Here is a 17468-nt window from a genome sequence, read left to right as displayed (position 1 = left end):
TGGGCCTGGGTAAGGGATAAAAACAGATATCTGAATTTTTAATTGCACAAACATTTTGTGCTTTTACATGATGTAATATTAAGACAGAGAAAAAATGATCAGGGTCAAGAATTGAACGCGGTGAACGACGGCATTGTCTTGTAAACGATAAGTATACGAGTGAAAAAACACCAAAGAAATACTTTTTTAAACTTCCACCGTAAAAAAACAGTTTTTGATAATTATTTCGAAATCAAGTTCCGAATCAACTATAAACATATTTTACAGCTTTCCAAAATTTTAGTCATAAAAAACAGTTTTAGGAGATCAGGGGACGCTCACACGACAGATCTGTGACATCAAGGTAGCCTCAAGGCTATATCTTCAAGCAAGTCTACTCAAGAAATCAGAATGAGCCCAATCTCAACTCATATCTAGCTCTATAGAGATCATATTGCAATTAAAATTAAACAACAGATTAGCTAAGCAACTATTAACCATGCTACCTACCCGCATCACATTTTCAAATGATCAATGATGAACAATAAAACAAGACCAAGCGTCATTCTAAACGCCGCAGATCAACATTATACTGAAACATCATAAGAGAAATCTAAATGAAAATGTTTGAAGATTCAAAACACTCAACAATACCAAACAGATGCCTAAAGAACAATAATTTCATAATAAAAAGTAGTCTAACGCCTTAATCTGCGATGAAATATAAAGATAAATGTATAGAACATGGCATGAACTCAAGAAGTACGATTAAAGAAAACTTAGTTTCTAAAGCCTCTGCTGTTTCTTCTTCCTCTGGCCTTCTCAAACTTCCTTCCCTTGGATCGCACATAGGGTTTGGTGTGACTGTGTGGGACACCAGGCGCTGGTCCAAAGTGCTTCACTGCTTCACGAGCATTCTTTGGACCTCTTAGCAAAACCTACAACAACCATGCGTTTGAAAGTCATCAGATGTTTTTCCCTACGTTGCATTCAAAATAACAACACAGCAGTGACAATGCGGCATACCGTGTTCTGTCCAAGTGGAGCTCTGAGAGCCAACTGGTCAAATGTCAAACATTCACCGCCAGCCTTCTCAATCCTTGCCCTAGCAGTCTCTGTAAACCTGAGAGCAGTAACCTTGATGCAAGGGATCTCATGAACCCTAACATCATCGGTAACTGTGCCCACAACCACAGCAATCTTGTCTTCCTGTTTATATAAATCCAGTCATCGAAATTAAATGCACATAACCAATAACAGCAAAACATAATAAAATCAAATAAACACACACAATAACTTAACAAAATCATTAAAACATAAAACAAATTCACACTCTATAATGCTATAACATATGAATTCGAGTGAAAATTGAGACAAATATTAGTAGTGATTCTGCAATTGAACCGAGAAAACTTCTGCGGATGAAAAGATCTATTTAACGCGTATTAAAAGTTAAAATCTAATCATAACACTGACTCCTATCAATAAATAAATCTATCTATCATGAATTAACTATTAAAATCAAGTCAAATCATAAAATACCTTGCCAGACATGTAACGAATCAAACGAGAAAGCGAAATCGGAGGCTTGTTGATTTTGCTCATGAAGAGCCTCTTCAAAATCACAGCATTGAAATTGCTTCCAGTTCTCCTAACTAAAAACCGATAAAGCTGAAAACAAAAACAATCGGTATGTTCATTCTACAAAACCTACAGCAAACAGTAAACAAAAATGTGCTCGATGTATGTTCACACCTTGACGAGAAGCTTGAGGTAGATATCATCGGATCTAGGGGCGGTTCTTTTGGTCCGCTTGCTCTTTCCACCTGCAACGAGATCTATACCCTGGATCACGAAGCATAAATATCAATTAGAAAGCAGGAATGATAAGAGTTAGTTAGGGTTCAGGCGAGTAATATTACCATGGTAACGGCGGGTGCTGCTGCTGCTGGTACCTGCAAAAACAAATGGTGTATCCACAGAAAAGAGGAGTCATGCTAGCTAGGGTATATTAACACAATGTAGATTGTGAGATTGGGTTGGGTTTTAGGTAGCGAACAGGCCCAGTTCATATGCTGGGTTTCGTATGCATAAGGCCCGTAACTTTTTTAAACTGGCCCACATAAAATATAAAATGTTGTCTTTTACTTTCTTGTAAGGCTACGAGTTAACTGCCATTTTCGTCCCTATGGTTTGGTCACTTTGGCCATTTCAGTCCATTTTTCAAAAATGCGCCATTTTCCTCCCCGACGTTCTGGAAAGGTGCCATTTCAGTCCAAAAATCATAACCCAGTTAAGTCGGTTTGTAAATAAGGACTGATTGTGTAAATTTGTAACATAAAGGACCATTTAAGTAAAATGTATAAATATTAATATAATTATAAAATATATAATATATATATATATAATGTATACACACCACCGCCGCCGGAACCGGAGCTCCGGTGGTCACCACCGCCGCCGGAACCGGAGCTCCGGTGGTCACCACCGCGGCCGCCGGAACCACCACCATCAACGTCATCATCGTCATTTAATGATCTCTGCCGCCGCAATCGATCTTCTTCAACGATTGTTGAAGAATGAAAAATGAAAAAAGGCAAACCAGAAGGTGAACGGAGGTGGGTTGATGCAGGTTTATGGTGGTGTTCGACGGGAGGATGATCGGAGGTCGTCGGAGATGATTATGATCGGCAGAGAACGGTAATAACGGAACGGAATGGTGGTTCGCCGGTGATACGGTGGTCGGAGGTGATCAGAGGACTCAGTGGTGAGACGATGAATGATGGAGATACAGACCGAGACGAAGAACGACGAGGTTGAACGGTGAGGATGATGACGGAGAAAAACAGAGATGATGACCGGAGATGAAGATGATGTACGACGTTGAACGGTGAAGAAGATGATGACAGGAGGTTAGGTTCGAGTGACCGGAACAATGGTAGGAGAATGTGGTCGAACAAGTTGAAGGTGATGATGTGGTGATGTGTTGAAAACAGCCGGAGATGATGACGGAATTTAAGGAGGGTGGTGGTTATGGCGGAAAACAGAGGTGGTTATTGAAATGTGTCGGAGGTGGTTAGTCGGAGTTGTTGCAGGTTATGGATTGGATGGTGACGGTGGTGAACGAGGCGGTGACGGTGGCCTGAGATGTTGATGGCGGCCAAGGCAGGTGTGGTGGTGGTGGTGGTGTGTTAGTGGTGAACGAGGCGGAGATGGTGGTATGAGATGTTGGTGGCAGATCGGAGTGGTGGTGGTGGCAGTGGCTGTGGTGGCGGTGGTGGGAACTGGTGATGCAGGTGGTGGAGAGTGTAGAGAGGAGGTGGTGGCGGTGGTGGGAACTGGTGCGGCGGCGGTGGAGGTGAAGGTGATGGTGGTGGTGGTGGTTTAGAGAGAGAGACGAACTGGTGCCATTTTCGTCCCTGTGGTTTGGTCACTTTGGTCATTTCAGTCCATTTTTCAAAAATGCGCCATTTTCCTTAAATGGTCCTTTATGTTACAAATTTACACAATCAGTCCTTATTTACAAACTGACTTAACTGGGTTATGATTTTTGGACTGAAATGACACCTTTCCAGAACGTCGGGGAGGAAAATGGCGCATTTTTGAAAAATGGACTGAAATGGCCAAAGTGACCAAACCACAGGGACGAAAATGGCAGTTAACTCTAAGGCTACAGGGGAAGCGAACGAACACGTGTAAGGCTTTGTTTGTTAAGGAAATAAATGTGTTTATGAACTAGTCATGAAGACTTACCGAATAGGATTTCTAGTTCCGTTGTTAGTGTTTATTCAGTAAGGAAATGAATGTGTTTGTGTTCGTTCTTTAATATTAGATAACAAACACAAACAAACATTTACGAACAAAAGCGAACACAAACAAGATATATTAAATTGTGAATAAGATCAGCCTCTTTCATCACAAACATTTTGTAGATCCACACAAATTAGTAAAAGCTATTGTATTGTATACTAATATTTGTGTAATGCTTTATTCGTAACAGTTTTGCAACTTATATAGAAAAGTATCTTGTTAAGTTTTTTTATATTTAACCAGCTAAATTTTTGCCCGCGCGTTGCGGCGGGGACCCAATGACTACAAAACGCGTGTCAGTAACGGAAAGCAGATACCGAATATCAAAACATAAATAAAAATGTCGTGAAAAGGATAGTCAATCCGTCCTAAAAAAGCGATTTTAAATAACCTAATATATAATAATAGGACCCACATGTCCTACACGTTGGAAATTCGGTTGTTTTCAGTTCAGATATTACAGTGCTAACACGTTAAAATATGGATGAGCTCGGTACCTGTAACGGCACCGAAAGTGCCGATCCGGAAAATCATCGAAATTAGGTACCGACACCGAAAATGTTCGGTACAATACGGTATGGTATTTGAAGGTAAAAATCAATAAATATAGGTATGGTGCTAGACCGGTGTCGAACCGAAAGTAACGATTCTGAAAACGCCAAAAGGTGGGTATCAAATTGGTACCGAAAATGATTTGGTATAGTAAATTTGGTACCGATACGATGTCGGTTTGATTCCAGGATTTGATACGATTTGCTCATCAACAATTTAAATATCCAAGTTAATTTTACATGCTACAATTCATTCATTACGTAAAAAGACAAAAAATAAAGCAAAATAAGTTGTTGTGTATATAAAACCTCATTCAAACGAAATACAGTTTACTTACTCTGTGTATGAAAAGTAATCTAAAATGTGCAATTACTTGCATTGGTACGTTGCTACAGGATTTGATGAGCTCGGTACCAACCGGTACCGAAAATACCGTTACCGAAATCCCCAAAAATGGGTACCGGTACCGAATATAACTGGTACAGTACGGCTTGATACGGACGGTACTGGTACGACAACGGTATTTGAGGGTAAAACCCGATGAATACCGATGCCGAACGGATACCGAAAATACACTCACTTTGGTAAATTTGATATTTTTCTATTAGTTTTCATTGAACACTCTTTTGAATATTTAAATTTATTATTACTGTTCAATTCGTTTTCTTTTTAATATATAGGTCAAAATTATATCTTTTTGTTCTTTCTAAGATTCATTTTATCCTGATCTTATCATTATCAGTCTTCATAATTTTTTTTTCTTACACCACTCTTTGTTATAAGTTAAAGTGTTAAAAGTTGCAATACACTTATTATTATTTGTTTGTGAAAGGAACACACTTGTTATTTATATGTTTACGATTGGCTATGGTATGATTTAATAATGTTTCACGATAAAACGATCATTGATGATGGCATGGCACACTTAATGATACGCCTAGCGTTTCGATACTTTTATTATCTTGGCAAGTCTCGTCATACTTCCTGTTTTGTGATGCTTTTACACTGGAGACAATCGATCATAATGAGAAATAATAGGTAACACCCGTCCAATTACTATTTGAATTTAATAATAATTCATATGATTTTTTTTTAAATAAAGAAGTCCAATTAAAACATAAGTTCCAAAGGTAAAGTTCTAAAGTAACAAAACATTAGTCAACTACTGACTAATTCGAATAATCATAAGTTGTTTAGCAACTTGTTTACATCCCAAAAACATTGTCTATTAAAGTTAGATATCGCGGAAGCTTCAAAAGTGTGTTCGGTTCTTCAAAAACTTGCTTGAGCGCCATCTGTGAGACCCCCATGGTCACCTAAGGTCAAAACCACTAAGAATATTAGTTTTGACATTGATATAGTACATGTAAACAAGTTCAGACATCGAAACATGAAAAATAAAATAAAATTTCGAAAGTTACCCCGCCGCGTGTCGCGGCAGGTTCTATTCATTTTGCCGCGTATCGCGGCACCTGTCGCGTGTCGCGGGGGATCTAAAGGATCCTTCCGTGTGGCGCGGGAGAAGCGTTTTTCCAGCAGGTGCAGGTTTGTGACCTGCATTTGCTGCCAGCTCCGGAAATTCAGATTTTCAACTTCGTTTGGCCATAACTTTTGACTCGTAAGTCCGTTTTAGGTGATTCTTTTTCCTATACATCTGTAAATTCATTACCGACGTGCCCATTACAGTTACCATACCGAATAATTTACGGACCAAACGACTAAATGTCACTATGCAATTATTCGACCCGTTCTAACTTTACCCTTTTTACTACCATTTCGCTAGTAAGCCTATGGCGCCTTATGCCCATCATCCAGGGCTTAGTATCACTTGCATTTCCTTACCAATCCCATGGTTTAATGCTCTTGTGATTAATGTCGCCATTTCTAACAAATTGAAACACTAGTACTACAATTTACATTATTATTCGACCCGTTGGCTCATCTTGTGGGAATCCTCCAATATGATGACTACCAAACGGATTCCTTATCAATTCTAACCCTATTAATTCAAATAACGATCATGGTCACTAAAATCAACACAACTTCTAGTCTAGAATGCAACTACGCATATTTTAACGACAATTCCTTAAATGTAACGGTCAAGTTACATACTTGCGTAATTCAACGACATTGGTTTCTAACTAAAATTACCCATTCCCGGGCTTGTCAATCTCAGCGTATCATGTCCATTCCATGGATTATGTTTTTATAACTCAATTTTAATGAGTGATGTTTTAATCACTTCAACACTACAAAATTCGACCATTATTTGACCCGTTTGGTTGTTTAATGGGATCCACCATTTTACAACATACCAAACTTGTTCTAACTAACATTTAACCCATTTATTTATCTAGTATGCTACATCACTTTATTTACATTCCAAAATAACTAATTAGCCATATCGTCAACCAACATATCTAACTAACTTTTTGACCCGTTTGGTTCATCGAGTGAACTTCGTCACTTCTATGACATACCAAACTCACATTTGACACTATAATCTCATCAACATTTCTAAGACTATTGTTTATGCGTATTGTAACGAAACCGAAAGTTACGTACCTTTAAAGCACACCTTTCAAGCGTGTATCACCTCCAGCTTGTCCACTTGACGACCCGGATTCTTTACCTTATGATCCCCTCAACAAGGTGATCATTAATTCGTGCTTGAAAATCGATTTGAAGCTGATTTGAACTCTCAATTTGATCAATTTTGACATGCACTAGGGTTTGGTGGGGAGCCTGTGTCGCCCCCTGTGTTCTTGTTCGACCAAACACACCTAAGTGTGTGTTATTTTGATTAAAATCACCCAAGTTTCCAACTTTGTAACTTAGGTCCCTCAATTATTGTTTCGTTTATTAATTTAGGAGTTCCCATCCATTTATTTGGTTTCGCAACGTTGTATCTAACTGGGTTATCTAGTCCTAGTCAGTTTATTCTCGTTTATTTTATACTTTATAATTCTAATATAAAGTTTTATATTTTCGGGGTGTTACATAATACTATTTGAATCTTAATTGTGTTGAATCGCCTCTACGTCAAGTTCTCCAAGTGTGAATTTTGGCTTGAGGAGGTTCAATTCCTCGGTCATATCGTCAATAGTCAAGGTATTCACGTATAACAAATATAAATCGATCAAATAATCTAATTCAACAAATAATAATTTTACTGTTACACAATCTAGTCAATGTAAATAAATAATATTCTTGGTATTTTGTGCTAATTCAACTTCTCCTAAGTTGACTTGTCACACCCCAACCGATGGCGGAATCATCGGGGCGCGGCACTAGGCGAATAAGATTGCTCAAGAGAATCCATAACAACTATATTGCGATAATATTCATTACATTTGTTATCCCATAATAACAACGATACAATCACATAAGTTATTACAGATTCCTTGTTCTCTCGAACAAATTCAAATCCGTCAACTTAGAATTTAGGTGAGTTTCTAGACTTTCTAGCTTGATTTGATGTAGACTTCGACTAGTCCTGCAACATACGTTAAAATATTGTCAATACAAAAGTATTGGCGAGTATACAGGTTTGATATGTAATAGTATAATAGATTAAAAGTGCTGCGAATTTCCATATGCATAAGCGTAATACACGACATATATACTCACAAAACTGATACTACCAGCTAAGTCCTCGATGCTCGACTCTTCGATGGCATAACTAGACCCCGTCGGGCGCAATAGTACTATACTAGTCTGGGTGGGACGTCACGAGTATAAGTCCTAGCATACATGCAACTAGCATCACGTATATCTATGCAAACAGTTATTCGCAAGTGATAGATTAACAATTTGAATCATTCGTTTGATAAGTTCGAATCATTCGAGCGATAGGAGGTTAGACCGAGTCTTGAATTGGAGCGAATTGGATACTGACAAAGCGTTGATAGTGAGTGCGAGTAGTTTGATTATACGAAACATTGATATGGCACACAGGGTTAGATGACGATTGATAAGCGATAGCGAATGACACGATTTTTTATTCGACTAGATGCGATTTCGATTCGATTCCACACAAAACCCGCATGGCATGTTTCCACAAGAGTTGCTAACACGACAAACGCCACGTTTCCCATATTAGTTTCATCTCGTGAAGCGATGCCATGTACCCTAATACTACACATCCTGCGATGACTTCCAAGTGACACTCGAATATCGATAAGCAATAGACCCTGATAGATGATAAGCGACGATTGTTGCGTTGTGAATGATATGCGATTCGATTGAGTTGAATACACCACAATCAGTAACCATTGCTAGCCCGCATGGCCTTTTTCCACGAAAGTCTACTAATATGGTCGAAACACCACCATGTTTCGACCCTATTAGTTTTGTCTCGTGAAGGGAGGTCGTGCCTGCTAAGATAGCACAGATAACACGAGTATCGATGAGTGATAGCAACAAGTGATGAGAGTATCGAGTCGATGAAATAGGCGCGAAATGCGTTAAAGCGAAAAGCGACGAGTGATTTTCGGTATTCGTCTAGCGATCCGCAATAAGCGATCCACACCAGGCGGTAGAAGTTCACACAGTAGTTAATAACCAGCGTTAGAGATTGCGAGATGAACACATGATGCGATTGTGATTTCGAGCCACATGTCGAGTGATTTAGATTGCGAGATGGATCCAGCAAAACTGCGATTGAGTTGCGTTCTAGACTTACGACCAGTCTTGCGTTGCTTCAATTGCTCTTCGGGGTGAACTTACCTAAGTCCATCGATGTGGCAATTGCGTTGCGTACGCAGACTTACGAGAAGTCTCGCAGTGATGCGATTTTAGTTTTTGTTACGCCTTGTGATCGATTTGTATTGTGTCGAAAATAACCATTATAATACAATAGGTCTAATAACGTCCAACTCCACATGGCACTTTCTTCACGAAGCTTCGGTAGTATGGTAAAGCACACCTTGCGTTACCCCTACTACTTATGCCCCGTGCTTTGGTGTCACACTTTGTTGACATGGCCAAGACCCTTGACCATGCTTTTAAACGTTATGGCACCATTAGAACTTCACTACGATCTCCGTGCACTGACCAGAATAATCCCGTGTACACCCGTGATTAGTTGTTCCTTGCACGTCTATCGTACCTTATTCTAAGAGTGTTGTAAGGGTAAAATACATTACATAGTACATAGTGCCAGCGTTTAGATGGTGCTCGAGTATAAGAGAAATAGAGTCCACATGCGACGATTGATGAAATAAGTTCCACACATAAAAGAAAACGATAGCGATAAGTCGGATTATTACAACAACATTAGAAGCAAATTAACGTTGATGTGGAGGGCACCTGCGGAGACTGCGGTTGTTGCTGACTTCCTTCAAAGTTGCGGTCCTGCGCGGCAGTGCTGTGTACGATGACCATACCAGTTGCAATTTGTGCAATAGCGACAATTTGCTTCTGGCGGGTGATGATACGTGCACGTGAAACACAGGGGATGGGGCCCATTGTAAGCACGTTTTGGTTGAACTGGGACTGATTGGAGAGGTTCGGGTTGCGGCAGTCCAGTTGTTGATGAGTCTGGGCTCACGGTCTTTCGTTTGCGGCTTGGTTGTGCTTCCTGAGATGATGCAGTGTCGTTGTCGGATTCACCTGATGATTTGATGGAGACATTGTCGGAGCAATCCTTAGAAAAGCTTTCAGAGGAGCTGTCAGATGATTCCTCGATCGATTCGCCAGAGGAATCGTCGGATGAATTGATGATGATTGCTTGACGAGCTTGTTTGACAGGCTTCTTGGAGAAAATCCCGTCCAAGACTCGTTTGCTGTTGATCTCTGCGGCTAAACGGTAGGCTTCTTCGATGGTAGCAGGTCTTGCCGCTTCTACAAAATCACCCACACTCTCAGGTAAGCCGCGGAGGTACTTCGCGATGGCTTTCCTTGGAGTGTCAACTTGACTTGGGCAGATTGCACTAAGCTGCTTGAACCTTGCTGTGTAGTCAGCATTGTCACCTCCGTTTTGCTTGACTTCCCAAAATTCGTTTTCTAGCTTCTGGACTTCGTGAGGGGGACAATATTCTTCCTTTATGAGTTCCTTCAGCTCGTCCCAAGAGAGGGCGTAAGCTGCGGAGATCCCACGTTTGTTGCGTTCGGCGGTCCACCAGTCGAGTGCTCGTGATTGAAATACCCCGGTAGCACAAGTAGTACGGAAACTATCGGGACACCCACTTTGTCGAAGGGTGACTTCGATAGAATCGAACCACTGGAGCAGTTGGGTCGCACCTCCTTCACCTGTGAATTCCATCGGGTCACAGGCTTTGAAGTGTTTGTAGAGGAAAGTAGATTGCGGCGATTCCATCTTAGAGTCCTTCGTGGCTCGAGAGTTACTGAGAGAGTGCACTTGAGCAACAATTTGAGGAATGAGCTTGACCACTTCCTTGGTCACAATCGAGGCAATCCTCTTATCGGCTCTTCGTTTGGCTCTTCTCTTAGCTATTCGTCTCGAGATAGAGTTGTTGGAAGGCATCTAGACATAGAGAGATTTGGAATGAGATTCGATCATAATGATTTCGAGTTTACGATGCGATTGAGCGCGGTCGAAACTTGTAATGTGCAATATAAATAGACTTCACATAGGAGCCACATAGGAGACACGAACTTCCTAGATTTTCACGCGACGTCTTGATTGTACTTAGATATAGATAGTCGTAGTTCTTTCTTATACACACATATATATAGTTTAGAATGCGCGAGGATGCGTTGAGAGAGGGGTTGCGAGAGAAATCGGACAATTGGACATTAGTTTTGTTGCGATCCTTTGGTCTTTGTTTTGGATTGCGATGGCTGTGCGAGTTGTGTGTTTTGTAAAACAGGGAGCGAAAATTGATAATCGCAATTAAATACATAAAACGTAACTGAGTTCATCAAATCGTAAAATCCGGCGAGTTGTAGGCTTAGCAAAATTCTTGGAGTGCCTCGGGTGTTTAGGCATCGACTACCCAAGGTAACTCGATCACACCCATCAAGCTCGTGCACACGCGTTGACTCTGGAGGTTTATGCTTCCACTGGGATGCAGCTCATGGCATTCATCCTCCAAGTCATCACGTGGCTCGAGTCGTTGTGATGGTCGAGTCCCTGGTGAGAGCTTTTTGAAAAAATATTTTAGGAAGTGGAACGGTTTATTAAGGTACGGGTTTCACCCCTGACTTAATAGTTTCGTCCCTAATTTGTGATTACGCTCATTGAATAAATCCGAGAGCTTCACTAGAATTTCGAAAGGGAGGCTTTCGTCAAGGTATGGATGTCACTCCTGACTCAACGAAAGATTCTCGTGCTAGAAAAATGCGCTGAGTGAGTAATCCTATCGAGAGTTACTGGTTTTCACACCTGGTCTCGACTGGATCGCTCGGTTGTGAGATGCGAGTACTTTCGAAAACATGTGTATTATGTCTGCCTTAGGAAAGGCTAGTAGTATTTCAGCCTTAGGAAAGGCTTCTTCGTGTGAAGTTGTAGTAATGCGGGGTTCACACGAAGTCATAGTTTTTGCAATTTCGATCAGAAGCATCAGGTAGGCGCAATACAAACCCTACTGGGTTCGTACGAGGCAGCCTGTGGGTGCTCAGACTATAGACTAGGTCATTCTCTAAGACGTCGAACCGGACTAGGTCGAGTCTTGCCTAATTCCCTATAGTTATGGCTCTGATACCAATCTGTGACACCCCAACCGATGGCGGAATCATCGGGGCGCGGCACTAGGCGAACCAGATTGCTCAAGAGAATCCATAACAACTATATTGCGATAATATTCATTACATTTGTTATCCCATAATAACAACGATACAATCACATAAGTTATTACAGATTCCTTGTTCTCTCGAACAAATTCAAATCCGTCAACTTAGAATTTAGGTGAGTTTCTAGACTTCCTAGCTTGATTTGGTGTAGACTTCGACTAGTCCTGCAACATACGTTAAAATATTGTCAATACAAAAGTATTGGCGAGTATACAGGTTTGATATGTAATAGTATAATAGATTAAAAGTGCTGCGAATTTCCATATGCATAAGCGTAATACACGACATATATACTCACAAAACTGATACTACCAGCTAAGTCCTCGATGCTCGACTCTTCGATGGCACAACTAGACCCCGTCGGGCGCAATAGTACTATACTAGTCTGGGTGGGACGTCACGAGTATAAGTCCTAGCATACATGCAACTAGCATCACGTATATCTATGCAAACAGTTATTCGCAAGTGATAGATTAACAATTTGAATCATTCGTTTGATAAGTTCGATTTTTAAGGAACGTATGTTACACCCAAAATTCGATAAAAAGGGTCAAGTATACTCACAGTGTGTATTCAGTTGGATTGGCGGGATGGTGCCTGAGGATGTCCTGATTTTAGATTAATTGCATGAGTATCGGATTACGCGTCAAACGGTAACGAATTTACACGAATTTGGACTAAAATTGAATTGAGCTGGCCCATTCGGATGGACTGCTCGATCGAGTGGGCCACTCGATCGAGTGGGCCGTTCGATCGGCTGGTCCAGCCGATCGGCTGGGCCGCTCGATCGACTGGGCCGCTCGATCGGCTGGGCCGCTCGATCGGCCAGCCTGTCCAGCTGTTTTCGATGGTTTTTGAGTGTTTTTGGTCGAGACGTTGTGGTGACGTGTTGAACAACTGAAATCCCATCAATTCCGACGTGTTCTATCGGCCGGGAATCACCCCGTTCCATCAGAACTGGCCGTTCTTGGCAGTTTTTTTCCGTGTTTAACCCGAAATTGGTCGTCACTTCGGTAGGAAATCAGATCCCTGACCAACACGACACTAAGAATGAGTAGAAGGTCGGTCTAGGCTCTGTTTCTACCATTTTTTTGTGTATAGATTTGATATGAAAACCTTGATTATCTTTGTGGGATTTCTCAGATCTGAGTTGTTCTTGGTGGAATATGGCCAACATTTCAAGTTCATAAGAACTTCATGATGACATCACCCTAGAACATCCCAAATCCGTAACTTCTTGATTAGAAAACATGGATTTGGACGAGATTCATTAAGAATCGCATGGAAGCCATTCGGATCCGAGTTGTTCTTCATGGGATGACATCACCTTTGAAGAACTCCATGGTGACATCACCCTAGAACACTCCGAATCCGTTGATTTCACGGTTAAAAGTCGGATTTTTAAAGATAGAGAGATGAAGGATTGCATTTAGATCAAGGAAGTACAAGATTTGAGTTGAAAACTTACAAGAATCGCGAGAAATCGGAAGATTAAGGGGCTGGAACGTCTTGGTCGAGTAACAGCAGCAACAACAAGTGTTTGAGGGTGATAGAGGGGTATTTATAGGCAAGGGAGGAGGAAAGGTGGGCCGGATCGACTGGCCCGTTCGGTCGGCCGGCCCAGCCAATCGGCTGGCCCGTCCGATCGGCCGGCCCAGCCATTTGGCTGGCCCGTCCGTACGGAAGCCCTGGTTCCTCGTTTTTGGCGCGATTTCGACTGTTTGGGCCGTATTTTCATATATTTATATAATTATTTAATTATTTATTATGATTAATCACAAAAAGGGCCGTATATACGTATCTATATATCCAATATTCGGTGCGATGATCGAGTTACGCGTGCCTTCGAGTGCGTTCTTCGATGTGATGTGCCACAATGATTATCGGGGCACTACTTGCTCGTGTTGCCGTCATCGTCATGATGGCTGGAGACATGGTACTCACCCGATAGTCTTTGTTAGCGTTGCTTGTTTACGTTTTGACACCTCACGGTTATCGAGGAGGGTAGATTAAGCCCTCACTCAACATCATCGTGAGTGTTATAATTTATTGAAAATAGGTTTGTAATAGCGATAGAATATGCGTAATTATTCGATTATACTCTGATTTAGCGATAGATCTGATATAGGTACATTATGATCCGAATCTCTGGTGCTAGGCGTAACGAGTGTATTGAGTAGTAACAACGCACGAAAGTGCGGGTTGTTACATGACTAGCGGTGATTCTCTTTCATATGTTTTTCTAATCCGTGAACACATACTCTCTACTCTACTCCTAAAATCACAACACTTGCACTCTGTCCAATTTGAAGCCACGACCACTTGGTACACTACTTTACCACCTGGATGTCCCATTGGGGATGGAAACACTTCTTAATGAGAAGTATTCTCATCTAAAGTCCCATTTGTTCACCAACTTTTAAACATTCGTAATCCAACTGACGACCCACATCGTCTATATAAGCCCAAGATTTAGAAAAAAAAAACAAACTGGTAATTTATTTTAGGGATGTCGAAACTGTTACCAAACTAATACGAGACAAGTTAGGTTATTGTTGTTTTTTAATACTTAAAATAGAAAGGTTGCATTTACTTTGAAAAATACATTTATTAATTATATATCAATGAAACAAGTAGAATGTTTTGGGATTTTTTGCTGGAGTACAAAACCAGCACTCGAACGCGTATCATTACCATCTTCTACCACCTCTCAAATGGCTTCTCCAATACTCTTTTTGGCCCCCCTACTATTCACATTCGCCAAGACACTCACGGTATACCAAGTGCTAGAAGATTATGATTTTCCAATAGGTCTACTTGCCTCTGGCATAACATCATACACCCTGAACACAGACACCGGGGAGCTCCATGTTAACCTCAATGCCACATGTAACTTATCACTTGGGGGTTACAATCTCAAATACAAGTCGACCATTAGCGGGGTGATCAGTACCCGCAAGCTCACAAATTTGAAGGGTGTAAGCATAAAACTAGTGATGTTTTGGGTGGATATCCTGGAGGTTACTCGCCATGGCGATGAGCTAGATTTTTTGGTGGGAAAGATGTTGGCGGGATTCAACATAGATAATTTTGAGGAGTCGCCACAATGCACAAATACTAGGATTACGTCAAGTGAGTGAGATCCGCTGAGTAATGATTTTCACATTTGCATGGAGGATAATGTTTTAAATATGTATTCATAGTATTACAAAATAAATGATTTATTTATGTCTAATGTAGCTTATTATGTTGTTTCCGTTGCAAAATGGATAATTTGGGTTCGCATTTGTTACTTTGTTGATGCTATTATCTTTGTCGGTATTATGTTAAAATAGACATCTAAGGACGACGCTACAAAAGTTGTTGGTAACTTGTCGCTTGTTTTTGTCGGTGATCCCGTGATAGTCTATCACATATCATATTACTCATGTACATATTTCTGACGGCCCGTCACCAATAGATTTTTGTTGGTAACCCAAAGAATCGCCGATATAATGTAAGGAGAAAACTCTTCGGATAACCCCTGTAGTTTGCTCAGATTTCACCTATAGTTCATACACTTCTAAAATTACACCTATAGTCCCTAACTTTTGCACATTCGTTATCGGGATAGTCCCTGAAGCGGATGAATATTAGTTTTTGATGTTTGGTAGATGTGAAATGACGAGATTGCCCTTACTTCAATAAAAATAATTAAAACAATAAACCAATTATAATATTTAAAATAAAGTGAGTCCAACCTTTTCCTACCCTACCCCTCTCCCCTTTCTCTCTTTCTTTTTCTTTATATGCAACAATCAAACCACCACCACAACCATAAACTCCATCAAGTTCAAACAAAAATTTGACTGCATCAAGAACACACGCTAGTGTGTTTGTAGAAGAGTTGCAAGGAAGACATGCGATTCCGCCACCACCCACTGCACCACATTCGATTACCTTTGAATCTAACCTATGCATTATCTATAAACTTTATTCTATATTAATCATTTTAACGGCTAACTCCTATACACCTTCTAAATCAACCAGATTCACAGAGAATGTTTGAAAAGGAAATTGTATTAACTGTGAAGAATGCTGTACAAATCTAGGTTTTCATAGGTAAATATCCACTATATATTTACAAAATATATCATATAGCAGAACTTAATTACGTTGTATTTACCTTTGTAAACCCATCCAAATTACAAATCAGGACCTTTTAATAAGTCAGGTCATTAAAGTAGACATGCATTTTGAGACTATTTTGGTCGAATAGATGTGTTAAGGTTCATAAAGACTGTGTATTTGATACACATAAGTGATTCTAGGTAAACATAACTCTATTGTCAATTAATATTACGATAACATTTTCCCTTTACATTAAGTGATTAAGACACATACATCATAGCATATAGATCGAAGAAGCAAAGCATCATTTCAAACTACCAAAATAGAACACCTCTCAAGTTAAAATGGGGGCTTCACAATTCATCTTCAAAATACAACACCTCACCACCATTCATCTTCATTGTTTCAAAAACATCATTACAACTATATACCATTCCATTTTACAAGCCTTGCCACCTTGCTCTACTCAAAACCTCGAAATACTTACTGATGTTTATTTTTTTCAAACATTTTGATTTAAATTTTAATGAAAAAAAGTAAAATATATACCATTCCATTTACACTCATACATGGTATTCCGTCCCCATTCAAGTGTGAGAGGGGAAACAGTAACACCCCCTATGTAACGCCTACGTGACATTTTTCATACGTACACTAATCTCAGATGCGTCGGATGCTCTTAGACTAAACGTTGTGATGCCGCCCCCCCCCCCCCCCTCCTCCCGTTTGAAGGTGACTCATTGGCCTATGGGCTGACACAGGGGGTCCACAAGCTCACCTCCACCCTCGAGCCCACCGAGTCACTCACGGGCAAGACCTTCTGTCCTTGACACTGGTAATGGTGTTTAACGCCTAACCCGACTAGGCATGATGCCCACTATAAGTAGCCTTACAAAGATTAAATGGAAAGTTATTTTAGATACTCCGTAAATCATAAGAAACTATAATTATTTCTCTTGGTATGAGTCCTAAAATGACTTAAGTTTTAGGTAGGTCTTTGCAATTATTATTGGACCATGCTACGAACCTCTAAAAATGGTCAAGACATGGTGGAATCAAAACAAGAAGATGCAGATGCAGAAATGTATCATATGCTCTTTAATTATTAATGAGGATATACAAAGATGGAAGAACATTAAATTGGAGATGAATTGTTGAAAATAATTTTAAAAACCTCATATTAGAAATGCTCTGATCTCTTGTCTTCAAAAAAAATAATAAAAGAAAGTAGCTAGAAATGCACAATATTTTGACTTGAACTT

At 40.3% G+C, this 17468-nt stretch overlaps 1 protein-coding gene across 1 annotated transcript; it reads right to left on the bottom strand.

The window, feature by feature from the left end:
* Positions 1–572: 572 nt before the first annotated feature.
* Positions 573–2022, bottom strand: LOC110864307 (60S ribosomal protein L18-3). The gene is made up of 5 exons (XM_022113361.2): positions 1902–2022; positions 1735–1824; positions 1522–1650; positions 1006–1188; positions 573–917 (listed from the first exon to the last, which is right to left on the bottom strand). The coding sequence occupies exons 1-5, from the start codon at positions 1902–1904 to the stop codon at positions 759–761; spliced, it is 564 nt and encodes a 187-aa protein (XP_021969053.1). The 5' UTR covers positions 1905–2022; the 3' UTR covers positions 573–758.
* Positions 2023–17468: the final 15446 nt, after the last annotated feature.

Source organism: Helianthus annuus, chromosome 6 (assembly GCF_002127325.2).
Source record: "Helianthus annuus cultivar XRQ/B chromosome 6, HanXRQr2.0-SUNRISE, whole genome shotgun sequence".
Lineage (NCBI taxonomy): Eukaryota > Viridiplantae > Streptophyta > Magnoliopsida > Asterales > Asteraceae > Helianthus > Helianthus annuus.
Note: the sequence above shows the minus strand (reverse complement) of the source record. Positions and strands in the feature narration are given on the sequence as shown.

What these genes read in the sequence shown, in the direction of transcription:
- LOC110864307 (XM_022113361.2), bottom strand. An exon ending in ACCTCAAGCTTCTCGTCAAG is followed by an intron (nt 1,651 to 1,734) that starts GTGTGAACATAC and finishes TTTTGTTTTCAG; the next exon opens with CTTTATCGGTTTTTAGTTAG. An exon ending in CTCCACTTGGACAGAACACG is followed by an intron (nt 918 to 1,005) that starts GTATGCCGCATT and finishes TGGTTGTTGTAG; the next exon opens with GTTTTGCTAAGAGGTCCAAA.